Source organism: Bos mutus, chromosome 28 (assembly GCF_027580195.1).
Source record: "Bos mutus isolate GX-2022 chromosome 28, NWIPB_WYAK_1.1, whole genome shotgun sequence".
Taxonomy (NCBI): domain Eukaryota; kingdom Metazoa; phylum Chordata; class Mammalia; order Artiodactyla; family Bovidae; genus Bos; species Bos mutus.
Window position 1 is genome coordinate 14,657,219 of NC_091644.1, and position 27,587 is coordinate 14,684,805.

At 45.5% G+C, this 27,587-nt stretch overlaps 2 protein-coding genes across 3 annotated transcripts; one reads left to right on the forward strand and one right to left on the reverse strand.

Moving 5' to 3' along the window:
- The first annotated feature begins 2,393 nt into the window (after positions 1-2,393).
- COMTD1 (catechol-O-methyltransferase domain containing 1) lies at positions 2,394-4,480 on the forward strand. The gene is made up of 7 exons (XM_005909739.2): positions 2,394-2,612; positions 2,759-2,886; positions 3,130-3,235; positions 3,324-3,442; positions 3,541-3,595; positions 3,848-3,981; positions 4,229-4,480. Exons 1-7 carry the CDS (start codon positions 2,519-2,521, stop codon positions 4,379-4,381), a joined length of 789 nt encoding a protein of 262 aa, XP_005909801.1. The 5' UTR covers positions 2,394-2,518; the 3' UTR covers positions 4,382-4,480.
- A 2,309-nt stretch (positions 4,481-6,789) lies between these two features.
- Positions 6,790-21,035, reverse strand: VDAC2 (voltage dependent anion channel 2). Of its 2 annotated transcripts, none has more exons than XM_070364744.1 (10): positions 21,019-21,035; positions 20,533-20,587; positions 19,393-19,461; positions 18,540-18,589; positions 14,614-14,766; positions 14,465-14,517; positions 13,209-13,436; positions 12,104-12,254; positions 8,417-8,474; positions 6,790-7,181 (listed from the first exon to the last, which is right to left on the reverse strand). In XM_070364744.1, the coding sequence occupies exons 2-10, from the start codon at positions 20,561-20,563 to the stop codon at positions 7,090-7,092; spliced, it is 885 nt and encodes a 294-aa protein (XP_070220845.1). In that variant the 5' UTR covers positions 20,564-20,587; positions 21,019-21,035; the 3' UTR covers positions 6,790-7,089. The 2 variants fall into 2 exon arrangements, with proteins under 2 accessions (XP_070220845.1, XP_005909803.1); XM_005909741.3 differs by lacking the exon at positions 21,019-21,035 and adding an exon at positions 20,791-20,945.
- Between the last annotated feature and the right edge of the window lie 6,552 nt (positions 21,036-27,587).

A 27,587-nucleotide genomic window follows, 5' to 3' on the forward strand; every position in this document is an offset into this window, starting at 1 on the left:
GTGAGGGTTTGCAGGCCAGGCCGAGCCCACAGCCCCAGTACCACCTGGTTTGGTGGAAGGGTCTCAGTGGAGGTGCCAGGAAAGCACTTCTTGGGAGTCTGGTTTCCTCTGGGTCAAAAGAGCTCACTGTGGGACCCCCCTCCCACCAGGGGGTCAGAGGGGTTAACAAATCAGGGCTGGGGGAGTAAGTGTGAAGTAGTCTCTCTGAGCTTTGGTTTTCTCCTCCAGAAAATGGGAATAATACTTTGGCCACCTGATGCGAAGAGCTGACTCACTTGAAAAGACCCTGATGCTGGGAAAGAGTGAGGGCAGGAGGAGAAGGGAATGACAGAGGATGAGATGGTTTGATGGCATCACCGACTCGATGGACATGGGATTGGGTGGACTCCGGGAGTTGGTGATGGACAGGGAGGCCTGGCGTGCTGCGGTTTATGGGGTCGCAAAGAGCTGGACACGACTGAGCGACTGAACTGAACTGAACCCACAAGGAGGCTGGATGATAGTGCCTGATGCTCAGTGAAACGCCCCTCGCTGTCCTGACAGGCAGTTCCGGCAGCCAGGAGCCAGAGGCTTCCCCAGCTCGGTGTTCAGAGAGCATTTATTTAGCACTTGCTGTGTGCTCAGCTGGGAGCGGGTGGTGGGGAGAGAACAGTGGCCGCAGTCCTTACCCTGGAGAATAGTCAGGTCAGAGAAACATTTATGGGGACAAGCAGAATGCAAAAGATCAAAAGGCAAGGGGAAACGCACTACCCTTCCCAGCAGGCCGCTTGCCTGGCGATGGGGAACTGGAGGGAACTGGGAGGAACTAGGAGGTCTGACTGGAACCCACCCAGCACCCAGACAACAGGCTCCTCCCGTAACCCCTCCTGGGGGGCCGCGGGCTGATTGGTTAAAGGATCAGCCCTTGGGTCTGCAAGGCGATCCCGCCCCCCACTCCTCGTGGTCTACCCGCGTGCCCGGGCTCCCACAGCTCAGGTCAGTTCTGGGCTCCGGGCCTCTTCAGTTCGCCCCGGTCTTCAGCCTCAGCCAAGCCGCCCCCGCACCAGCCCCCGAGCAAGCAGGTCTCTGAGCCTTGCTGGGCCGAGCCTCGCCTGGGAAGCTCCCTGCAGCGGAGCTTCAGTCTGCCCAGTGCGTTTTCTGAAGGGCTGGTGTCGGGGGACAGCCTTGGAGCAGCGGCCGATGGAATTTGACTCATTTAAATTGTAACACTTATAGCCCACTAAGTGCCAGGCTCTGTGTGAATCCTTCACCTGGATTTTTTCACTTCATTCCCCCACCCCCACCCCAGGGAGGTTGGGACTATTAAGAACCCCACTTTACAGAAGAGGAAATTGTGAAGCTGGGATTGCTCACCAGTTCCCTGTGTCCTGTGGTCTCTGAGCTCAGCGTCATGAACACAAGCCAGGACAGCTTCTCTCATTCGCCCACCCCGTTCGGCACACAGCCGGTGCTCTCCTCGCTATTTAGAGGCCAGTATCCCTGCATCCCTGCTGAACAGACCTGCAAGGGAGACTCACCTGCCCTCTGATGTCCCCTCTTCAAGATGTCTTCCCTCCAACCTGTGACCATAACCACGGCTGCCGTTTCTGGAGCACCTACTGTGTGCCAGGCTGTGTGCTCTAGTGTCATTAATGTTAAGATGATGGTCCCAGTTTTACACAAGGAAAAACAGAGGTTCAGAGAGACTGATGGGTCCGAGATCTCACACCCAAGTCCAGCTGGCACCCAGGATTCTAGCTAAGGATATTGTCTCAGCACCCCATCAACCAGACCTGCCCCAGGGCTCCTGAACCCCTCCTATGGTTGTGTACCCCCCAGACACACACTCCTCCAACCTGACATCCTTGGTGACCTCCCCCAAGAGGCCTCCTTTGATTCTCTCAGTCACTTCCAGGGCTCCTTTAATTTCTATTATTTTGTACCTGTTACTATCCTATTATACCGACAGTCTACTCACCCACTCACATATGCCCCAAGGGGTTCTCAGAAAAAAACGGTAGCGATGAGGAAAAAGCATAGCCAGAAAGTGAAAGTGAGTCGCTCAATCCGACTCCCTGAGACCTCATGAACTGTACCTGCCAGGCTCCTACATCCATGGGATTTTCCAGGCAAGATTACTGGAGTGGGTTGCCATTTCCTTCTCCAGGGGATCTTCCCAACCCAGGGATCGAAACCGGGTCTCCTGCACTGCAGGCACACTCTTTACTATCTGAGCCACTTCAAATTTTCCTCTGGGACTTAGGCCTCTAGACCTCTGGCGTCGGAGGAAGAAACCCAAACACCCGATGTAGTGCTTCCTCCCTGCCCGGCGCAGTTGCTGAAACGGCCACCAGATGACACCAGAACCCCTCGGGCGGGGGCTTGCAGTAAGGCCATGTGGCCGCCAGATGGTGGTCGAGACCGCGGCTCCGAGGACACTGCCCCGGCAAGGCGGAGCCGCGAAGGTCCGCGGGTCTTGCGGCGGTCCCAGTAGCCCCAGCGCAAGTAACCTGGACGCCAGCTGCCTCCGGCCCGCACCATGACCCAGCCAGTGCCCCGAATCTCTGTGCCCGCTGCGCTGGCCCTGGGCTCGGCCGCACTGGGCGCTGCTTTCGCCAGCGGCCTCTTCCTGGGTGAGTAGCGCCGGCTTTCGGTACCCTAGGCAAAGGCCTCGAGGGGAGGCGGGCGGGCGCAGAAGCGAGGCTGACTGCGGCTGAGGCTAACTAACCCCTGGCACTCGAGACCCAGGCCCTGACCCGGCACCACCCCTCCCCGGCAGGGAGATGGTTCCCTCCTTGGCGATCCCGCCAAGAGAAGCGCCTGCTGCCGCCTGAGGACAGCCCCCTGTGGCAGTATCTGCTGAGCCGTTCCATACGGGAGCACCCGGCGCTGCGGAGCCTGCGGCTGGTTAGCAGGGCCGAGAGTGGGACTGGGCGCCCAGCTTGGGCTGGGAGGCACCCACGTGGCCGTGTGACCTTGGACTGCGGCAGTGTCCCTTTCTGGGCTTCCGGGCTCCCTAGGCCGGGCACAGTGAGCGTTCGGAGGGTCCGCCCTTGAGCCACGCCCACAGCCACGCCCCTGGGACTATAAACTTGGGGCGCAGAGGGGTGACTAGCAGAGCTAGTGCGACCTTCTCCTTCCTCGACGCAGCTGACCCTGGAGCAGCCACAGGGGGATTCCATGATGACCCGCGAACAGGCCCAGCTCTTGGCCAACCTGGCTCGCCTCATCAAGGCTAAGAAGGCACTGGACCTGGGTAGGCACACGGCCGGGGACACCGGGGACTGGAGTCACCGGGCTGTCATCCTACTCTGGTCTGAGCCTGTCCGTGTCCATTTTCCCAGGCACTTTCACAGGCTACTCAGCCCTAGCGTTGGCCTTGGCCCTTCCCCCGGCTGGGTGCGTGGTGACCTGCGAGGTGGACGCAGGGCCCCCCGAGCTGGGGCGTCCCCTGTGGAGGCAGGTAAGTGTCCCACACCTGAGCCCTCGTCAGGTCCCTGGAGCCCAACCACTCCCAGCTCCAGGAGAAGGGACATGCTGACTCTGACCCCACTCCTGCAGGCTGAAGAGGAGCACAAAATCGACCTTCGGTTGAAGCCCGCCCTGGAGACCCTGGGTGAGCAACGGAGTGGAAAGGGCCTGGGCGCCATTTCCCTAATGGGACCACTCGGCGTGAGCCAGTGACCCGGTCCGCCAGGCGGGCTTGGGCGTGACAGCCCCCCGCCACCCAGTCCGCGGCCACACGCAGGGTGGCAGGCCAGCGCCCTCGAGTACCTGAATGGCCACAGCTCCTGGGCCGGCCTGGGCGGGGGCTGCTGGCTGCTAGGGCCTGCGGACTCAGCCACCTCTGCCCCTCCTCCCCCGCAAGACGAGCTCCTGGCCGCAGGTGAGGCCGGCACCTTTGACGTCGCTGTGGTGGACGCCGATAAGGAAAACTGTACCGCCTACTATGAGCGGTGTCTGCAGCTGCTGCGACCCGGAGGTGTCCTCGCTGTGCTCAGTGTAAGGGGCAGCCCCCGGGGGGTAGAAGAGACCCTCTTGGCCTGGGTCCATCTTTTCCTCAGGCTTCTCCTCGCCGTTGCTCCAAAGCCCTGCCCAGAACAGTCACTTAAGCTCCTCCCCCAGGGATTCCAACTGAGTTCCCGGGCTTTCCATTCTGCCCTGCTCAGGTCCGAGGTCTCCAGCTCTCGCCCCGCCTCCTGCTCAGGCTCCCCAGGCCCCGCCCCCACGATGCCCCGCCCCTCCACAGGTCCTGTGTCAAGGAGAGGTGTTGCAGCCTAAACCACAGGACAAGGCGGCCCAGTGTGTACGAAACCTGAACGAGCGCATTCTGCGGGATGCCAGGGTCCACATCAGCCTCCTGCCCCTGGGCGACGGCCTCACCTTAGCCTTCAAGATCTAGGGCTGGTCCCTAGTGAGTGGCATCAAGGGAGGGGCCCTGGGAACCCAGCCATTACACGCCTGCTTTGAATCTGACAATAAAGTGAGGCCTGGGACACGATCTTCTTGTGCTTCAGTGGTGCAGGGAGGGAAAGCCACTTCTTCGCCAAAAGGGAACCTTTGGCCATTCATCCCCTCCCTGGCATACTCCAGAGGACCCGCTGGCACTAGGGGGGCTGTGGCCTGACCACAGGAGCTTACAGCTGACTGGAGGCAAGATACTAAGTTTTAACTGACCCACCCACATGTAACTAACTGGTTAGAAACCCCAGATCCCTGTGGAGATTTACCTCCAGGGGACCGAAGGGCTGGAAGATTGGTAGAGGCCTCTTGGACTCCCTCTTTACATCTCTTCCTAAGAGAAGCAAACGAGTGAAGTTACTGTTCACTGAAGCTAGGACACTAGTGGAGAACAAACTGGCATCTGGCGGCAGGAAAGGGGCCTCGCACTGGGTACTGTTGTAGGCTACACCAATTCTGCTGGCCACGGGCCCACGTCCTCACAAAACCACCTGGCTTCACCTGTGCAGTGGAGGCCATAGTCACCACCACCTGGGACCAGGCCACTTGACTGAGGACCTCAGTGTTGACTGGAGTATATACATTTTGTCCTCCCCAGAAGTCCTGGGAACATGAGACATGGGATCAGTGGCCAGAGGTGTGAAGCAGACAGTCCAACAGGTAGGAAGCAATTTTTAACAAGTTCCCAGAGGGAGACAAAGAGAATGTTAGGTTTTCTTTAAGCCTATGTAAGCTGAGGGTGGGGAGGGGAGGGGAGGTGCTTCACTCTTCTGGTTTAAACCTGTTTACACCTCCCCAGTCTGTAGGAAGATCTTACCTCTACACCAGAAATGAAGATCAGGCTCATATATGAAGTGTTCTTTCCACTAAAACTGCCTCAGGCTTCAGGCAGAAATAGCATCAGCCTAGAATACAATTAGGTTTTGCCACCACAGTAGCCCTGAAGTAGAAGGAAACCTGGAAGAGGCCAGAACCAAGGCCACAGGAGCCCCATGAGCTCACAGCTGACAACTTTCATAACCCTTTGGCGTCTCGGATATACCCTGCATTTCAGACAACCCTCAGGAACCTGGTTGAAAACCTGTTTCCCTCTCTCCCGATCATAAAAGCATACTAGGATGCACATGAGTGAACAGGTCCATTCTACTCTTAAGTACAGACACTTTCACACCTAGCTTGCAGACATCTTTTCTTGTTTTCCTTCTTTCCTAGCAACAGGTCCTGCATGACTCAAAATAGACTGGTTCAAATCCCAACTTACTGCCATTAAGTGTGTCTTATACAGTGGGGCACTCCAGCCAGTCCCTTAGGACAAACAGTAAAATCAGAGGGATCTTTGTGCCCCACGTTCCATCTGTGTGGACAGCTTATCTGGGTTTCTCTTACCGATTCTTCTTGACCTAGAAATTTTCAGCATGTATCGCTTTTGGATAATGAGTCCAAGTACTACATTTTCTTATTTGTTCTCTGTCTACAAACTATGCCACAGATCTAGTATTATGAATGTGTTGAACAAAACTCTTCTCTAACCTTCAATGATACTGTTCCAACTCTCCTCTCATCAAAACTCCCCCTTCCTACTTTTCCAACCAGAATCATCTGTTAATTGCTATCATTCAGTTCAAGTTCAGATTAAGGCCAATGGCCACCTAGCTTGAAGCCACTCTGCTCACAAACTTAGGCCCAAGCTTTTCAGTGTCTACCTGGAAAGAAATGAGTTAGACCTCTCACTGGGGCCCATACAGACTGTCTGGGTACTGACACTGTCTACTCCCTATTCCACTTCCCTATACCCAGTCCCATCCCACCTAACGAGGGCCTGGATCATTTCCATAGCAGTAGCCCAAAGGGGTATGGTGTGTATATACAACCTTCAGCACCATCCCTTCATTTCTCTTCATCACTTACTCACTAATCCTTTCTGGAGTTAATAAGGATCCAATGTAATTTTATACAAATTTACAAACTGAAGACATGAAGTCATCTATATTCTTATTTTACTGTAGTCTAAACATTTTATGGAGTTATTCTCGGGTCAGAGGACTCTGTGGCACATATTTATAAAAAGAGCAAAATAAATGCTCACTGGAAAAATAAAGTACTAGCTAGATATCCTACCAGGAATATTTGACCCTAGCTGCCAAGTTTTTAACTCTGCAAATACTTGGAGTCATTAATAACGTATACTCATTTTATTCATAATTTGTAATGTTTCAGGATACCAAAAGTAGTTCTAATGATGGTTGAATATAACAAAAAATTTTAACCTTAAGACATCCACTGATCCATCTCATTCAATGGCAATATTCAACGTTAAAAGGAGCATAAAAACAAACATGCACACAGCTGCACAGTTTTCATAAATGTCTATTTCATTATTGGTGGGTAGCGCATTTAACAGTTAAATACATTTAAATAATGTATAGGTGACTGCATGACTGCAGTATTGGTAACTAGATAGACAACCAATTGAACTAGAAACCAGCTAACAAGTAACTGTCTAAATATTTAAAATACAGCTCTTGTTTAGATCATCCTTTGTTTTGATCACCTTCGGGGGCTGGGGTGGGGGAAGCCTGCTGGTCACACTGGAAATATATTAAGGCCAAATCTTCTGATACCCATTTCCAGAGGTTTCTTGCAGCTGAATTAAGCCTCCAATTCCAGGGCAAGCCCAAGTTTGTGGCCTCCAGCATTAATGCTCTTCCCGTCTACCAGGGCAGACAGTGTAAGCTTCACACCTGTAAACAAAAGCAGACAACCATCATGTACCTGCAACACCTCATGGGAGTCAGCAGTCACCTCACAGCCTGTCACTTTTTCTCAGCTTGTCAGCTGACCTACAGTGCCAACCACCAGAGGGCACTTGGGATACCTGATAGACCAGGCAATTCATTTGGCACGATCCTGAGCAAGGAAAGCATCAAGTCACAGAGCATAAAAATGTTAATAAAGCTCAAACAGGAAAAAAAAAAACCAACTCAAAATAGCTCTAGAAAACACAATCATGTTCAATGCACTATCCAGACTAAAAGACAATTTGGACCCCAGGAAAGGAAAAGCTACAATTAAGACACATTCTGGGACAAGTAGGGAGATGTGCACATTGACTATATATTAGGTATTATTTTAAACTGTTCATTTCTTTACCTATGAAAACAGTGCTGTAGTTATGATGTCTTTAAAGCGATGCAGTTAAAAATGTCTTACTCTCATATGTATGCTAGGGCTGGTGTGTCTGTATGTTTGCAAAATATACATTTAATTTGTAAGAATATGTGGGTAAAAAAAAGAGACAAGGATTATGTATACAGACAAGGAGAGAGAACACACAGTAAATGTTAGTAACTGGTCAGTGTAGGGAAGACGAGTGTTCATGGCACCATTCTTTTCTTCAGGTTTCAGAGTAGTCAAAGTATGGGGGAAAGGCTGCAAGTGCTTCAGAACCTTGCTAATCAAATGCTGGTTCAAGAGCCAGTGACACCGGCATCACCTAAGAGCGTGTTAGAAAGACAGAACCCCATGCCCCAGATCTATGGATTCTAGTAAGATTCCCAAAGTGATTCAGGCACCTTATTAGAGAAGTACTGCTCTGGAAAACAAGCAAGGCTCCAATTATTATGTAAAGTAAATGAGACTCTAGAGATCAAACAACCAAAGCAATGAGTGAACAATGACTGGAGAAATAAAAATTACTACAAGGCATTTCAGGCACAAGTCAAGAAAGTAAGTAACCAGTCTTGTGCTATGAAGGACAATGTTGGCATGCTAAACCATTTAGGGAAATGTCGTCATAGCTACAACTTCCAAATAGCCCAGCATTAAACAAAAAAAAGAATAAAATATTATAGCAAAAGGTAAACATGTGTTCATTGTACTTCTGTCAATTCTTCAGTATGTCTGCAAGGTTTACAAAAGAAGCTAAGAAATGAAAACTGATTTTGAAAATACTATCAGAACAATCCTTAAAACTTACCAGGCCTCAGAGTCTGAGTATAGCCCACTCCAATTAAACTAGAGTTGTTGACTTTTGCCTAAGATAAAATGCAAAAACAAACGTAAGACAAATTTTTGAATGGAGAGACAAAGGCCCTAGGTATTTCCCTATCATGCAATCATGACATGTTCACTTTTCCATGTGAGATAATAGTTTAATATTGTATTAAGTTAAGCAAAAACCTTTTCATACTGTTCAAGGCAAGAATACTGAACTGGTTTGCCGTTCCCTTCTCCAGTGGACTACATTTTGTCAAAACTCTGCCATAACCTGTCCATCTTGGGTGGCCCTACATGGCATGGCTCATAGTTTTCTTGAGCTAGACAAGGCTGTTGTGGTCCATGTGATCAGTTTGACTAGTTTTCTGTGATTGTGGTTTTCATTCTGTCTGCCCTCTGATGGATAAGGATAAGAGGCTTATGGAAGCTTCCTGATAGGAGACTGACTGAGGGGGGAAACTGGGTTTTGTTCTGATGGGTGGGCCATGTTCAGTAAATCTTTAATCCAATTTTCTACTGATGGGCAGGGCTGCGTTCCCTCCCTGTTGCTTGACCGAGGCCAAACTATGGTGGAGGTGATGATGTGAGAGTTGGACTCTAAAGAAAGCTGAGTGCCGAAGAATTGATGCTTTTGAACTGTGGTGCTGGAGAAGACTCTTGAGCGTCCTAAGGACTGCAAGGAGATCCAACCAGTCCATCCTAAAGGAAATCAGTCCTGAATATTCAATGGAAGGACTGATGCTGAAGCTCCAATACTTCAGCCACCGATGTGAAGAACTGACTCATAGGGAAAGACCCTGATGCTGGGAAAGACTGAAGTCGGGAGAAGAGGACAACACAGGACGAGATGGTTGGATGGCATCACCAACGTGATGGACATGAGTTTCAGTAGGCTCCAGGAGTTGGTGATGGAGAGGGAAGCCTGGCGTGCTGCAGTCCATGGGGTTGCAAAGCCGGACACAACAAAGCAATTGAACTGAACTGAACTGAAGCAAAAATCAGGCCCCACTTAATTCTTATCTACTAAACTCAAATTGTCAGCAGGACACAAAACTCTTGCTATCTTTGAGGACCCTAAATTGTCTACAGAGCTCAAAATCCTAAGTACTTGCATAAAAATTGTTCTTGCTGAATCTAACACAACAAAACCACACCAGAATGTGAGTAATGGAAGTTTACCAGGCTAACTACACAACATGACATACACACCACCTTCACGATATGGCGTGTGTATAAATTTGTGACTATGACACACACCACTTTTAAGGGTCTTCCTTAAGAATCTAAACCATGCATGTTCTAAATCTCCGAATGATAAGCACTTCCTCTGAAGAAACAGACTGACTACAACTTCTTTACCTCACTTTCCTACACCTCTCATGAACAAACCTGGGTCCTGGCTGCATGTAACTAGACTGTGCTTCAGAAGATATTCTGACGGAGCACTGCTGACCAGTCCAGATCCCTACCCTCCCTGTACAATTCCACTATTTTAGGATTTTAGTCACAGACTTTCAAAGGCTACGAGGAATTCTGGAGAGCAAGACATGGTCAGAAGCTTCTAGCTCCATTCTCTCCCATTTCTAAGACCATTAAGCCACACCAGAGGCCTATGGCTGTAATGGGATCATCTCATCCCAATCTCCATGGCCTAGGCTGCCTAGGCAGGTACCTTTGCTCTTCAGCATTTTGAGCGCTATGGAAACAAAAAGGTAGCAACAAGCAGAGCTTGACATACAGGCAAAAATCACATAAACGACACTTGTGCTCACTTGGCGCTATAGCCAAGTCTTCACGAGCCTCCAATGACCACGTGAGTTAGTTATCTAAGGCAGAAATGCGCACAAGTAACCATCTTGCACCAAACGAATCAAGGGTGCTGAGTAGTTCAGTCACGTCCGACTGTTTGTGACCCTGTGAACTGCAGCCCGCCCAGCTCCTCAGTCCACGGAATTTTTCTAGGTAAGAATACTGGAGTGGGTTGCCCTTCCCTTCTTCAGAGGGTCTTCACAACCCAGGGGTCAAACTTGCGTCTCCTGCATTAGCAGGCGATTCTTTACCACTGCACCTCTTGGGAAGCCTGCCAAACAAATCAAGAGCCCAGACAATAAAACAGCTCCTACTATTTCAGGAATCAACCACAAAACTGATGGAGCATTATGCAAGGCTTCAAGGGTGATGCTTGATTATAGTAACAGCAGCACAACTTAGGTGGGATATGCTAAATACATTTCCAAATTAATCCTCAGAAGTCATTCACTGAAACACAAGTCCCAAGCTGCATTCTTCCCATTTTAGACTGAAAGTTGCATCTTCTGCTGGTATTGAACCTGTGAGGGTGCCAGAAACATACATTTGAAAAGAACAGCAATGCAGCTACCACAGCATAGTGTGGATCCTGAGGGTTTTACTGCTAAGGTGTAGTTAGAAACAGAGAAGGGGAAAATAAATGAATCACTGTTTTGCCAATAGGAAAAGCATTCTGGGTGCTTCTCATTCTCTCTGATAACAACTCTGCTAAGAAACAAGAATGGGGTTAAAACTTAATTACCTAAACTATTAAAACATATTGTCCCCAGGAATGAAGATCATTTTATGTAACAGAAGTAACTCTCATGAAGGTTTAATTCTCATTCCAGCAAAAACAGTGCCTGACCTGTAACCAACCAACACACAGAATAGTTACTGATCTGCCTGACATTGGAGCCGGTGCTCCATACCCTCAGACACTGCACTCCCTCCTACCACAATCCACTATGACTGAAGGAAGAAACAGCAGAAAATGTCCAAGGACAGGACTAGGGTGGCCATGCAACTCAATTAACCTGAGGTAAAGGGGAGGAAGTTTCTGTAGGACTTCCAGTGCTAACGCTGGGATAGTCCCAGGCAAAGCAAAATGAGCTACCTGGACACCCTAGACAGGAGGGAAACTGAAAGACTTGCATGTCCAGTCCTGGACTATCCTTACTTCCTTCCCTCCCTAGCAGTGGACTAAGTCCTTCTCCTCTCCAAGCTTTAGCTTCTTCACCTGCAAAACAGCATGTGTACCACTGGCTGCTGAGATCAAATCAGAAGATATTTTGTAAACCATTAAAGTCAGACACAAAGTAACGTAATACTATTAGTTCCCAGCAAGAATGAGAACTGCCCAGGGCCCAAAACATTGGCTTCCCTGGGCCTGGACAGGATTGGGGCTCACAGTTATCATCTATAGTATTTCAGTGGGCTTCCCAGGTGGCTCAGACGGTAAAGAATCTGCCTGCAATGCAGGAGTTCTGGGTTTAATTCCTGGGTCGGGAAGATGCCCTCGAGAAAGGAACGGCAACAGTATTCTTGCCTGGAGAATCCCATGGACAAAGGGCCTGACGGGCTACAGTCCACGGGGTCGAAGAGGGTCAGACACGAATGAGCGACCAACAGTTTCACTTTTCATACTACTTCAGTAGCTTGGAGGTTAATTAAAACACACTCCTGTGGCCTGGATAGCAAACATCTAACACTATCTCCACAGAACACCAGCATTCCAAGCTCTAATCTCAATCTGTGTATAAACTGTGGTTCACAATTACAATTTCCAACCACAGTTACAATTTTCAACACAATCTAATAGACCCAAAGATTAAGTCCCACAATGAAAATCCCATTCTAAGCCCACAAGAGTACTTACAGAAATGGAAGCAGTGGGATCCAGTTGATATTTAGCTGCAATTCCAAAGCGAGTGCAGTTGGTTCCTGATGTCCAAGCAAGGTTTACTGAAGTGTCAAGATCTTCACATACTTTCTGATAAATTGATCCTCCAAATTCTGTACCATCATTGCTATGAGATATTTTAAATTAGTCAATCTAGACCAGACGACGTAATAATGTCTAAGGCACATGGCTGACACTATAGCATTACATTTAAATAGAAGCCATTGCTTACATGGGTCTCTAGTGTTTCACTAAAAACTTTCAAGTTTTAAAAACATGAATTGGTCAAATAAATCATGGTATATCCATTCAGCAGAATTACCACGCAGCCACGAACAATCACTAAGAATACATAACACGAACAATCACTAAGAATACATAACGCTACAGGAAAATGATCATGATACATGAACGTAGTGCAGAAGGTTATGAAACAGTCTTTCTGGCATGTATTTTATATACACACATATAAAAAGGTGAAACATCAAAGCATTAATAGTTAACAAAAATTATATATCTAGGTGGTGGGATTATGGACAATTCTGGTTTTCTTCTTTTACTTCTGTTACATACCAATGCATCATTTTTGTAAGGGAAAGAATTCTTTAAGTCCTTTCCACATATCCATTTACTTTGGGTTAAGAAAAAACTCTATACACTTTAGGCAATCCTGTCAAACGAGCACCTTACGCATCACAGACAATCACATGGAAGCACCAGTACAATCGGCAGAATCTTAGCTTTTTTCCCTGGCCACACTGTGCAGCTCGTGGCATCTCAGTTCCCCGCCCAGGGACTGAACTCAGGCCATGGCACTGAAAGCGCCAAATTCTAACCAGTAGACCACCAAGGAGAACCCGTCTTAGCCTCTTCCAAAACTCCCAAGCACATCAAGCCTCATGTGAAATGAACATTTACTTTACTCTCTCAGCAAAAAAATTCAGAGTAACATTTTTATACAGAGTAACATTTCTATACACTTCTGAGAGGGCACTCAAGAAATGCCCAAAGATGATCTTTTTTGGACATCAACACCACTCTGAGGTCCCACATCATAATATCCCAAAAAAGAAATACTCACACATTAGTGTGTAGCTGGAAGTCCCCAGTCCTGTAGCCCACTGCAAAGTTATTCCTTGTCAGCTTTGATTTGGCACTGTCAAAGGTCATCTGGTACCCAGCAAGCCAGCCCTCATAACCGAAGACAGCCGAACCATGGATTGCAGGCCCAGCAAAATCAAAGTCAACATCACAACCGAGGTTTATACATTCCCTCTTGTAAGAAGACTTGATTTTACCACTTTTCTTTCTAGAAAAAGAACAAACTGACTTAAAACTGATGCCAGTAAAAAAAGATTTATAGACAGAGGGTACAAAATAGATTTAAATCAATCTCACTATAATGGGGAGTAGAGACATACTTCATTGTTTTATTGAAGTTCACTTTATAGTGCTTCCCCACACACACGAAAATTAAGGGTTTACAGCAACCCTGCATCAAGCAAATCTGTTGGTGTTTTTTCCAACAGCATCTGTTCACTTTGTGCCTCTGTGTCACGTTTTGGTAATTCTCACATTTCAAACATTTTTATTATTACTATCTTTGTAACAGTGATCTGTGGTCACTGATCTTTTGATGTTACTACTGAAGGCTCAGACGAAGGTTGGCATTTTAAGTATTTTTTAATTAAGGTATCAGTTCAGTCACTCAGTCACGTCTGACTCTTTGCGACCCCATGGACTGCAGCATGCCAGGCTTTCTTCAAACTCAAGTCCATCAAGTCAGTGATGCCATCCAAATTAAGGTATGTATATTGTTTTTCCCCCAACATAATGCTATTTTACACTTACTAGTCAATATTCTAGTGTAAATGCAACTTTTATATGCACTGGGAAACTAGAAAATCTGGAAGACTTGCTTTTTCACAATATTCACTTTACTACGATGATCTGGAACCAAACTTCCAATATCTCTAAGGTATGCCTCCAAACAGGTAGCAAGATAATCATAAGAGGCTAAAAAAAGAAAAAAAAAACCCCACAGCTCAATGAACTAAAAGCCAAAGGCACTTGGGGTGACTAGATTGCCACCACTATAGGAAGAATGCTTTGCAGAGCTGCTATCAGTCACAAAAACCTATTAAAAAAAAATGTTCATTCCAAGTTAGTGCCACAGTGATAAAAGGCAAATAGCTGAAGGCAAGCCAAGAACCATACTGCTCATGCTCCAAAGGCAAAAACAGAAACTTGCCAACACACGGCACCTGAATGTGTACCTTCCTTAAATACACCAAAGAAAGCTTTAAACTTAAAGCAGATAAAAATGCCCATGCTTACCCTGTGTTTGGTGAAAAGGTGGTATCAAATGTCAGTTTCAAACCTTGGCAAATCTATTTCAAGAGAAAAACAATTTTTTTTCAGTTTATTTCCTTTTTGAAACACAAAAATAAAATAATTAATACTAAAGCACATTTTCAAAATGTTACCTGGTCTTCAATAGCGATTTCTGTTCCCAGAGTGTTATCAGTGTTCCACTTTTCTGTGAAAGTCAGACCATACTCACACCATTTATATTTGGTCTCCAAGGTCCCAGTAACTTTACCAGTGTCTGTATTAGATGAACCAGATGTTGAGAATTCCTAACAAGACAATAAAAAAGTTCAGAAACTTTCTTGTAAGCCTACAATAATATACTTTCTAACTTACACAAATCCACTGAAACCCTTAGTAATTCACTAATACCTTTTTCTAGCTTCCCAAACACTCCTAACCCTCTGCTACTGAGTAAATACAAGAATGACAAACTAGCCTGTTAATTACTGACTACCATCTTGTTATTGCTGACATTTTCAACCAACGAATCAAAAGTTACTGGAATATGATTCTCAAGTGAACAACAAACTATAAAGTTTTTAAGGAAATTTCTGCTTAAGTGATTCTGAGTTTCAAAAAAAAAAAAAAAAATCAGTGCGGGGAGAGGGATAGTGAATGGGTATTTTAGAACTGCTTCCAATCTACCCAATATTCAATGAAACACTAAATAGGTCAGTATGGCTAATCATAGACTCCCTCCATTAAAATCAGTTTACACACAATTTACTATGAAATGGTCCCTGAAAACCCCTAAAAGGAAAAGCACTCCACTGAAAGAATCTATGACACAAAGTTTTTAATTCTTTGGTAACCTCAATATTCGGTTTTTCTGACATAGTCTTCTTCAGGTTCTACGTCTTTCCAATCATCTTTCACATTTTCAATAAAAAAAAAAATTGGTGGCAGGAAATTCCTTGTAACTGGTTCATATCATCCATAATATGAACTATACTCTGTAGAACAGATAATCAGTAAAGAAAAATCTGTGCAGTGACTGATTTAAAATATATCACATAATCTTCTGTTTGTAGCAAATATAAATAACTTGCCAATCCCTAACTGTATACCAACTGAAAAGGAAGGTATAAAATGGAAAGAGCTTATCTGAAATTTAAAATCTGCTACAGATAATCCAGAAATCTAATCTTTATGAGCTCAGTATACAGGCAAGCAGTTGAACTCTTCCAAGATAAAATATTAAAATGCCTTGAGGGTTCTAATTTGACTACCAATGTTATACTCTATATGGGAAAGCCAAATTTAAAAATGGCTAATAAACTTTTTAGAGATAAGAAGAGAATTTCAACCTGAAATTGTGATACTTGCAGAATGCGGAAATATCCAAAACTGTATCCATAGGAGAAAAGACCAATCATCTTTCACTTACAAAACATCAATTGTGTAACTGCTGCTCTGCAGTGACACAGACTCAATTCCTTAGGTCATATATACTACGTAAGAGTCTTACATACTATCTCCTGAAATTACATGCTTTCATCAATAGAAACTGAGTCAAAGCTTGGCACTCAATGCCCATAGTAAAATGCACCAGATTGTGTTAGCAAGAACACTGGATATAAAATTAGGAGTCCTGATATCAAGTTCTGGCTGGCAGTTACTAAATGAGTAACACTACGGAAGACACTTTTCCGGGTCTCAGTTATCACAACTTTAAAAAGTTTAAACCTCCTACCTCTGGAGGATTAAATGGGTCTGATTTTGTCAGTTTTGCATATTTTCATGTGCTCTACACAAAAGGATATTAAAAAGCAGAGACATTACTTTGTCAACAAAGGTCCGTCTGGTCAAGGCTATGGTTTTTCCAGTGCTCATGTATGGATGTGAGAGTTGGACGCTAAAGAAAGCTGAGTGCAGAAGAATTGATCCTTTTGAACTGTGGTGTTGGAGAAGACTCTTGAGAGCCCCTTGGATTGCAGGAGATCCAACCAGTCCATCCTAAAGATCAGTCCTGGGTGTTCACTGGAAGGACTGATGTTGAAGCTGAAACTCCCAATAGTTTGGCCACCTGATGTAATGAGCTGACTCATTTGAAAAGACCCTGATGCTGGGAAAGAGTGAGGGCAGGAGGAAAAGGGGACGACAGAGGATGAGATGGTTGGAGGGCATCACTGACTCAACTGACATGGGTTTGGGTGGACTCCGGGAGTTGGTGATGGACAGGGAGGCCTGGTGTGCTGCAGTTCATGGGGTCGCAAAGAGTCGGACACGACTGAACTGAACACAAAAGGAATGATTAAAACAATATAAAATATATGGAGCTGTGTTCTAACAGATACTTGAAATGTAAGTATGTATGAAATATCTATTCTTAACCCTGAGTGACAATGATTAATGATTCTTGAGGTCCCACCCAATAGCCCATAGACTGAGCTATGTCTATATGTATATTCATGCTGAGTACATGTCTAGGAGTGCTCAAGACATAAAATGAAGATCACACTATGATCTGGGACCAGAATTGGGTCAGATAACACCACCGGTAGAGCTTATATCTTTCACTCCTCATGAAGACACTTAGGCGTCTACATTCTGGGGTAACCTAGACATCTTTGCAATGCAGGTGAGAAAACAGAACCAGGCATTAATGGGACTACCTGGGGCCAGGTACCTATTTTAAGATCAGTATGTTTTTGAATTACATACATTAAATGTAAATTAAAACATACTGTATCTCATCAGGCTTCTCTAAACCCTTCATGTTCTTAAGTCTAATTTCATAAAATTCCTGTCCACAATAAGCCTTTCTTTTCAAACAAAGATTTTGATTTATCAAACAATCTAGTACTAGATATACTGCTCTGATTATTCCCCAGTTTAAAGTTGATTTTGTCCCTTCAGCCAGCAAGTAAAATTTTAAACACTAGAACTGAATCTTCTACTTTTTTTAAGAAGGGCTTTTGTGTTTCAGTAACTTGTTTAAAAGGGGCCAACAAGTTAGAAGAGTGAACACACACAAACACCAAGTCACTGCTTTCTGTAACCTGTTCCCCTGGGCTAGTAAGTCACTCACCCACACTGAATACTCAGGCTTCCTTTCTGACCAAAGAAACCAAACAGATGTGACCAATATAAAACCCCAGAAATCCAAATCTAGGCATTAAGAAACTACAAAATTATTAATTTACGTAAATACCAATTGCATATACTAAGGGAGTTAACTACAGAAAGAATTTATCTAAATAAATAACATTCAATATGCACACACTATACCCATCCCCTAAAGAATCTCAAAAAATTTTAGGAGAAAAAAAAATTGCACAAAATTTAATTTTACTTTACTCTCTTTGAGGGAGTTTGTTAAGCAGAATTAAGACATACAAATATCAAAATATTAACCTCTTTAAAAATACTCAAATTTAAGACTCTCTAAATTCACAAAATACAACTGGAAATTTCCCCCCAAGGAGGGCTGCTAGATTATGACCATTATATAAATAATCAGTACACCCAAATTAAGTTATTGAATATTTTTATGCCCAGGACTCTTTAGTATTTTTCCTTTTTTCAAAAGATATTTATTTATCTATTCATTTGCCTGTGTTGCGTCTCAGCTGCAGCATACAACATCCTCTTTTTGGTTACAGCATGCAGAATCCTTTAATTGTACCATGCGGGATCTAGTTCCCTGAACAGGGATCAAACCCAGGCCCCCTGCACTGCGAACATGAAGTTTCAGCCACTGGACCATCATGAAGTCCCCCTGAAGGCTTTTCAAAGGTATTAAATGGGCTACAAAAAAGTTTAACAAGTTTCCTACCTTCAAGCTTGCAATCTTACTGAGTAAACAGAATACCACAAGACTAAGTGTCTTTTCTGAATTTCTTGTGCATGGCTAAACACATGAAAATCAGAAATCATATCTAAAGCCAAAATAAATCAAGATAAAATTCTCTTAAAATGAAATTATCTTTTGCCTCTTCTTTAAAATAAAATGGGTAGACATCTTCCAGTTATGACTATTTTATGTGTTGAAGTTACATAAAAGTTTGTCAGAACTTATCAAATGCCCAACACTCACCACGCCGCTGCACGACTTTGTTTTCACATCCAGTTTCACCAACCCAAAACCTTCAAGTAGAAAGCAAAGAACAAAATGATTCTTTTGTACAAAAAGATGCATACCAATGGCTGACTCTACATTAAAAAAGTTCACATATTTACAGGAAGATAAATATGTGTTAATACACAGTATCTAAATGAAAACAATTTTAATTATTCTATAAACTAACATGCAAAGGACAGAACATCTCCAGGAAGCTCTGCCTAGTGTGTCAATGTGTATTTGGCACCCATCCTCAAAAAGGCTTTCAAATCATTTTTAACAAAGCATGTACTAAAGAAAGCTTTTCAAACCTAAATATCAGATCAGACAATCGATTCAATTTAAATACGAGAATTGTCAACAACTTATAATACAGGCATTTACAACATTTGTCCTAAAGGCATACTGCATTTTGGGATTAATAATCTAAACAACTTCAAAAAGAGCTAAAAGGATAGGGAGGGTGGGGTATGAAACAAAATCTTCAAGAAAATCCAAATTTATTTGAAAAACCCCATAATCCTTCAGAAGTCACCACCATAAAAGCCAAAAACAGTAAAAAAAAAAAAAAAAAAAAAAACAAACACATAATTCTAGTCAACCAAGGCCTAAACTGTATCATTGAAAGTAAATAAAAGCATAATTTTTTTTTTTCCCTTAAAGGTAAATTTCTTGAACTAAAGAATGAAAAAATGGAGAAAACTGGGATGGAGGGGGAATGTAGACTCTTACGGTACTCTTTCACCAGGAAAGTTATCTGAAGAAATTATTCATTTCACCAAGCAGTACAAACTTACACATTTTCTAGAATTTTTTAAACAGTTCTTACCAAATCCTTTGTTGAATATATCTCTGGCAGCTTTGCCAAGGTCAGCATATGATGGAGGAATACACATTGCTGGTGGAAAGAAACATTCCTGTGTTAATGTCCTTGTTCTCCCAGTCTGCCCAAAAACTAGCTTAGGACCCACTGCTATCATTAAATCCAAGCAGGCCAACTTGGTTTTTGAAATCACTAGAAGCTACAATAAAACGACAATAAAACTCCATAAGCGAGATATCAGCACCAAAGGCTTATTTCTAAAATGGATAATAACAGTTAAGTAACTATACAAACTTGGGAAACTCCCTCCAGACTTTCTACTCCTAAATTTTCAGTGTTTATAACCTCACTTCCTAGGAAGGGACTAGTACAAAAAATCGAACACATACACATATATACCTATACGTAAAGATGTATCTGCCAAAATTCACTGGAATGGGCCAATTTAACCAAATGAGTTAAAATAAAATACTAACACATGTCCCCTTCCCTCCCCCATTTATCCTTTAGTATCCACACTGAGGCCAAAGCAATATTCTAGAATGGAAAGAGAAAAGTAATTCACATTTGGGCAACCTAAACACTGGAACTTAAAAAAATGCAGCTATATATGTTTAACTCAAGCTTCTGCATCAACTAAACATCCAATACACTTTAAACATATTAATATGACACTCAAGTCCTCGGCCAATGCTATGAGGCTTAAGGGCAAGCAATCTGAGCTCGCCACACCAGCTCATTCATTCTACACAGCGCGTCCACGCCCTTAGGAGCACATGTAATGACCTTGCGCTCTCAGAAGGGTGGTTACTACTTCCTCTAAAAAAGTGACCGGCCCAATCCTCCAAAGGCTGAATCTGACAAATAACTTTTTGCTTCTGAGTTCATCAAATGCACGTCCAAAAACTGAAGGTGAATGGGGCCACAGACCAACTCCCCAGGCCTAGTCCCCCTACCCAAAATCCGTGCCACTCACACCCTCCTCCGCAGAGCCAGGGAAGTCAGACAGTGGACTGGCTACCGAAAGGGGTGAGTTTACAAGCCCTTGGAAAGCATACAAGGAAAGAAGCTGCGGTTTTCTGGTCAACAGGCTTCGGCTGCCGGGACACCGGCGCCCCACCCCGCAAAGAACCCCGCTCGACTTACGCCGCGCGCAGTTCTGTCCGTAGGTCGCCATGGCGAGGCCGTGGGGAGAGGTGATCTGAGGGAGGGACAAGAAGTGCGGTCAGCGGGGGTCAAAAGCGAATCAAGGGGCCAGAAGGGGGTCTCAGATATCGGGAAAAGGGGCCGCGGGGCAGCGCGGCCATCTTAGGGAGTCAGGGCCGACCCCGAGTCCGACTCAGGCGTCTTGCTTGGCCGCCAGGGCCTAGGCCCAGGGTCCGAGTGAGGCGGGCGTGGTGGTACCTGGTGGTCTCCGGGGGGGAAGGGAAGGCGCCGCTGCCGCTCCGCTAGCAGCTGAGGCCGTTCAGTTCGCTCGGCGTCGGGCTGCAGCTGCCGCGGCTGGAGGGCGAAGTGAAGGAGACACCGTTCCGCCCGCCGCAACCCTGTCCTCCCCCCGCCAGGACCCTGCCGCTGCCCCTGGGGCTGCCCGCCGCGCCTGTCCCCGCAGCACCGCCCCCTGCTCACTCCAACCTGCTCCGAAACGACCACGGGTCCCGAGCGCACCCGTTCCCCTGGGGTGGGCCGCCTCGGTCCCTCAGCGGGGGCCGGAAAAGTAAAAGCTGCCGGACCTTGGGTCAGGCAGCGACGAGGGCAGCCCCAGAGTCGAGGGGGCGGGGAACGGCGGAGGCAGCGCGGGGGGTAACGCGCGGCGGGGGATGGGGTGGAGGCCCCGCGCGCGCACGTCACGGGCAGGGCGGGGCGTCAGGCGCGTGCCTGCGCTGGACTCGGCGCGACTGGGCGCGGCTGCATAGCCCCTGGTCACGTACATCTCTCCAACTCCCTTTCTCCCCTGTAGATCGCACACCCTGCAGAGCCAATCCCCAGTCTAGGAAGGAGTCAGCTGAGCACTACCTCTTTTACACTGTGCGTGTGCAGCGTGCGCTTCTGAAAAACCCTGTATGTCTCCTGGCCCAGGGAGAAAGGAGTGGAGCACAGGCGCACCTCCTGCTCCTCGGGCACTCCCTACTTCGTCCTGCCTCCCACCACGGTGTAATTGCCCTGCTGAGCAGGACTCGGCCTGAGGAGCTCTCTTGGGCTGCCCCTCCCTGAACAAACTTGAGCATGTGTCGGGGTGCCCCGCCTTGCCTCGATCCCCCGCCCCCACCCGGGCTAAGGCCCTAGGGTTCCTTTTCTGCCGCCTCTGTCCGGGTTAGAGGTAAGATTGCCTTACACGCTCAGAGCACTGAAGAGGTTTTAATGAGTCAATCCTGCTGGAAATTTTAGGAAACACGTTGACCAAGCATTAGAACGCTGCACACAAGTTCACTGGGTGTGCAAGAAGAGAACCAAGGGAATAAGAAAATGAGCCGTCTAATGCGATGTAAGTAGAGTCAGCTTAAGCTTCGGAATCTATTGCCAATATCAGCAATTTATCCCCTCTGTACCCCAGCTTCTCTTAAGTTTAAATGAGATGAAGTGGCCTTTAATAGCCATTAACAACCATAGACTATGAGCAAACCGTTTTTTCCTTCCTGGACTCTGGCTCTGAGAGTCACCTCTGCTCAAATGCTGCCAAGGTTCCATATCCTCCTAAACCAGGAAAAAAGGATAATTAGATAGGCTTCCACAATGCAAACCTGAATAAAAAGCTGCAGTCTGTGATTTCCCTCCCAGAGCAACCCCAGCCAGCAATCTTGCTTCGTCGTGGTTGGGATTACTCATTGTAAAGTGTTAGAAGAAGGTAAGAGTCTTTGCTGGTAAGAGTTGAAGCACTAGAAGAAGTGAAGTGAAGTGAAAGTTGTTCAGTCGTGTCCAACTCTTTACAGCCCTTGGACTGTATACTGCATGGAATTCCCCAGGCCAGAATACTGGAGTGGGTAGCCTTTTCCTTCTCCAGGGGATCTTCTCAACCCAGGGATTGAACCCAGGTCTCCCACATTGCAGGTGGATTCTTTACCAGCTGAGCCATAAGGGAAGCCCAAGCACCAGAAGCACTGGTTAATTCCTTCATTCAAGCACAAACAGGTTGGTCTGAAATCAGCCTGGTTCCACAAGGAATTGGTCTGCTCGGGCCATGTTTGATGCTACTGTGAGGCTCCTGGCAGAGAATGCCATCCCGTCACAACTGCAGCATAATACACCACCTCCCAGAAAAACCTAGACTCTGCTCAGATACCTTCGTTACTTGCAGTAGGGCTTATTCACTCTGTGAACTGTCTAGCATTTATAACCCCCAAAGAATTTCACTGAGCGACTGAACTGAACTGACTGAAATAATTTCACTGTGCCACAGAACATAGATCTGAGGCTTCACCCTCTACAACTCCAAGGAACGAACGTACATAGTACCTAATAACCAGGAGCAGAATCATGAAAATTTATTTCAAAGTTGTATTCAGTAAATATGTCTGAGTGCTTACATCCAAAGCCTTTTGGACCAAAGCATCAGGAGCAGCCACCACTTACAGAGCAACTACCTTGTGTCACTCACAAGGGAAGCAAAGTCCATTCAGACACAGCTCCTTCTCTCAAGGTACTTACAGTCCCTCATGTGGCAAGGTGTCAAGAACTGGGAAGAGTTCAAGATTTTCTCTGGGTGTAAGCTAGCAGGTTAGCCTGCCATAGTTTCACAGGTTCATAGATGCTGGTGAAAGACATGAAACTCGAAGATCAGACAAAGGACTTTATTACTTATGGCTCAGCATGCAGCATAAGGTCTGGGTTCACATCAGTTCCCCTTCCACAGAGGTGTTGCAAAGCACCCTAGGTAGAAACTGCATACCATGTGTTTGTGTCACAGTTGAGGAATTCTAAGCTTAGAAAACCTCCTGCTTTATCAGTTCAGTTCAGTCGCTCAGTCGTGTCTGACTCTTTGCGACCCCATGAATTGCAGCACACCAGGCGTCCCTGTCCATCACCAACTCCCGGAGTTCACCCAGACTCATGTCCATCGCATCAGTGATGCCATCCAGCCATCTCATCCTCTGTCGTCCCCTTCTCTTCCTGCCCCTAATCCCTCCCAGCATCAGAGTCTTTTCCAGTGAGTCAACTCTTCACATGAGGTGGCCAAAGTACTGGAGTTTCAGCTTTAGCATCATTCCTTCCAAAGAAATCCCAGGGCTAATCATCTTCAAGATGGACTGGTTGGATCTCCTTGCAGTCCAAGGGACTCTCAAGAGTCTTCTCCAACACCACAGTTCAAAAGCATCAATTCTTCGGCGCTCAGCCTTCTTCACAGTCCAACTCTCACATCCATACATGACCACAGGAAAAACCATAGCCTTGACTAGATGGACCTTTGTTGGCAAAGTAATGTCTCTGCTTTTGAATATGCTATCTAGGTAAGGAGCTGCTAACCTGCCCAACCTTTGTCCAAGACACATACATTACATTATTATACTTCAATGGAAATAAAATCTGCCTCTTGTCCCAGAAGTTACCCCTCTCCCCCAAGATTGTTTGCTATGCAAACATTCTTGAGAAGATAGTTTGAGATAAAAGCTGTCACTCATAAGACACACAGAAATAACATGGAAAATTGTCCTACAAATTAGGATGGAGAATTCAAAAGTTGCAAGCATGATGCTAAACACAAGCCAAGAGAACTATGGGCACAGTCAGGCTGAGGAGACTCTAGCACTAAAGTTTGAAAGTAGGACTTATCAAAAGTGGAAAGCCAACAAATCAAGGAAAGAAAAACAAATTCTAGAAAGAGGCTTATGCAAAGCCATACAGGAGTTTGAAATGGCAAGAATGGTTTGGAAACCACAAGTAATTAAGTAAAGCTGGAAAAACCTGTAGAAAAAGTTGCAGGATTAGTCTAAAGATACTGGCTGGAGGCGAATGCCTAAGGTCCTGAAAGCAGCAATTGAGGAGGAGCCTGGGGTGCCTGGGAGCAACAACTTTGACTTGAGCAGTTGTGAGGACAGTGGAGCCACGCACTGCTGGAAGGACTGTGGGAAAGAGGGACAGGTGTGAGGATCAAGAGGATGATTCCATTTCAAGTAAGTATGAGGAGCCAGGGACCAGCAACTCTAGAGTTTTCCTATCAGTTCACTTCAGTTGCTCAGTCGTGTCCAACTCTTTGCGACCCCATAAATCGCAGCACGCCAGGCCTCCCTGTCCATTACCAACTCCAGGAGTTCACCCAAACTTGTGTCCATCAAGTGGGTGATGCCATCCAGCCATCTCATCCTCTGTCGTCCCCTTCTTCTCCTGCCCCTAATCCCTCCCAGCATCAGAGTCTTTTCCAATGAGTCAACTCTTCGCATGAGGTGGCCAAAGTATTGGAGTTTCAGCTTTAGCATCAGTCCTTCCAAAGAACACCCAGGACTGATCTCCTTTAGAATGGAGTGGTTGGATCTCCTTGCAGTCCAAGGGACTCTCACGAGTCTTATCCAACACCACAGCTCAAAAGCATCAATTCTTTGGCGCTCAGCTTTCTTCACGGTCCAACTCTCACATCCATACATGACCACAGGAAAAACCATAGCCTTAACTAGATGGACCTTTGTTGGCAAAGTAATGTCTCTGCTTTTGAATATGCTATGTTGGTCATAACTTTTCTTCCAAGGAGTAAGCGTCTTTTAATTTCATGACTGCAGTCACCATCTGCACTGATTTTGGAGCCCCAAAAAATAAACTCTGACCCTGTTTCCACTGTTTGCCCATCTATTTCCCATGAAGTGATGGGACCAGATGCCATGATCTTAGTTTTCTGAATGTTGAGCTTTAAGCCAACTTTTTCACTCTCCTCTTTCACGTTCATCAAGAGGCTTTTTTGTTCTTCTTCACTTTCTGCCATAAGGGTGGTGTCATCTGCATATCTGAGGTTATTGATATTTTTCCCGGCAATCTTGATTCCAGCTTGTGCTTCTTCCAGCCCAGCGTTTCTCATGATGTACTCTGCATATAAGTTAAATAAGCAGGGGGACAATATACAGCCTTGACATACTCCTTTTCCTATTTGGAACCAGTCTGTTGTTCCATGTCCAGTTCTAACTGTTGCTTCCTGACCTACATATAGGTTTCTCAAGAGGCAGGTCAAGTGGTCTGGTATTCCCATCTCTTTCAGAATTTTCCACAGTTTGTTTCCCTTATAAGCAGTTACAAAGCCCAGGAGAAAGGTCTTGGTAGAAGGCATTGGCATGAAAATTTTAGCTTTAATTATGATTCAGATATGCAGATGACACCACCCTTATGGCAGAAAGTGAAGAGGAACTAAAGAGTCTTTTGATGAACGTGAAAGAGAAGACTGAAAAAGTTGGCTTAAAACTCAACATTCAAAAAACTAAGATCATGGCATCCAGTTGCATCAGTTTATGCAAATAGATGGGGAAACAATGGAAGCAGTGAGGGACTTTGTTTTGGGGGGGCCCCAAAATCACTGCAGACGGTGACTGCAACCATGAAATTAAAAGACACTTGCTCCTTAGAAGAAAAGCTATGACCAACCTAGACAGCATATTAAAAAGCAGAGACGTTACCTTGCAACAAAGGTCTGTCTAGTCAAAGCTATGGTTTTTCCAGTGGTCATGTATGGACATGACAGTTGGACCATAAAGAAGGATGAATGCCAAAGAATCGATGCTTTTGAACTGTGATGTTGGGAGAAGACTTGAGAGTCCCTTGGACAACAAGGAGATCCAACCAGTCAATTCTAAAGGAAATCAGTCCTAAATATTCATTGGAAGGACTGATGCTGAAGCTGAAACTCCAATACTTTGGCCACCTGATGTGAAGAACTGACTCATTTGAAAAGACCCTGATGCTGGGAAAGGTTGAAGGTGGGAGGAGAAGGGGACAACAGAGGATGAGATGGTTGGATGGCATCATCCAATTGGATGGATAGGAGTTTGAACCAAGCTCTGGGAGTTGGTGGATGGACAGGGAAGCCTGGCGTTCTGCAGTCCATGGAGTTGCAAAGAGTTGGACATGAGTGACTGAGCTGCACTGAATTGAGACAAAACCAGTGGAATCCTACAGTGTTTGTCCTTTCGTGTCTGCCTTATTCTCCTTTGCAGAGTATCTTCAAGGTTCACCATGTTTTAGCATATGTCAGAACCTTTCTCATTTCTAAGGCTAAATAATATTCCATTGTATGTATGAACTGACTGACTGAATTATAGGTGTGACTAAAGTCAGTAAGCAATGTGATAGGAATAAAGCTAGTAGAAATCTTAGGATAATTGGTTGTTTCAGGGAAAAGCTAATGAAGAAAACTGACAAAGACTGGCCTGGTTAAAAAAAAACTCAAGGGGAAATACTTTCTTGGAAGCCTCAATGGGAGAGGGAGTGCTGAGTAGTGTCACATCCTGAGGAGTGGTCAAGTGAGGTCAAGAATGACTGACCATTAGTTACTATTACTGTGTAACCAATCACCCCAAAACTTAATAGCTTCAAACAACAAGCATTTTAGTATCTGAAACTTCCCATGGGTTAAAAATTAAGCTTAGCTGAGTAGTTCTGGCTCAGAGTCTCCCGTGAGGTTCTAGCTGGGCCTAGTCATATGAAGGGCTGATTGTGCTAAAGGATTGGCTTCCAAGGTGGCTCCCTCATGTAGCTCTTGGTAAGAAGCCTCCATTCCTCACCACATGGCTCCTTCCATAGAGGGACTGCTTGAGTGTCTTCCTGACAAAGCCCCTGGTTCCTCTCAGAGCCAGTGATCCCAAAGAGAGACAAAAACCACAATTTGTTACATGATCCCACCTCAGAAATCACACTGTCACTTCTGCCTTATTCTATTTGTTAGAAGTGAGTTAACTAATACCAGTCCACCCTTAAGGCAAGAGAAATTAGTCTCTTCCTTTTGAAAGGAGTGTCAAAGCATTTGTGGATATATTTTAAACTATCATAGTCAACACTCTGGTCACATTACATTTCTTCAGAAAATTAATTACATTCACAGAAAATACACCAACTCCTTCCTAAAACCTCCCTCAGATCTCCACATTCACATCAGCAAGAGGCTTCTCTGGTATCGTTTCTTTAAGTACAGCGGTTCCAGTACAGTTTCCCTTAATCTGAAGATGTGTGAACTAAAGAGAAGCTGCCTACTCCCATAAATACACATATCCAACACACACAGAGTAGGTAAGGCA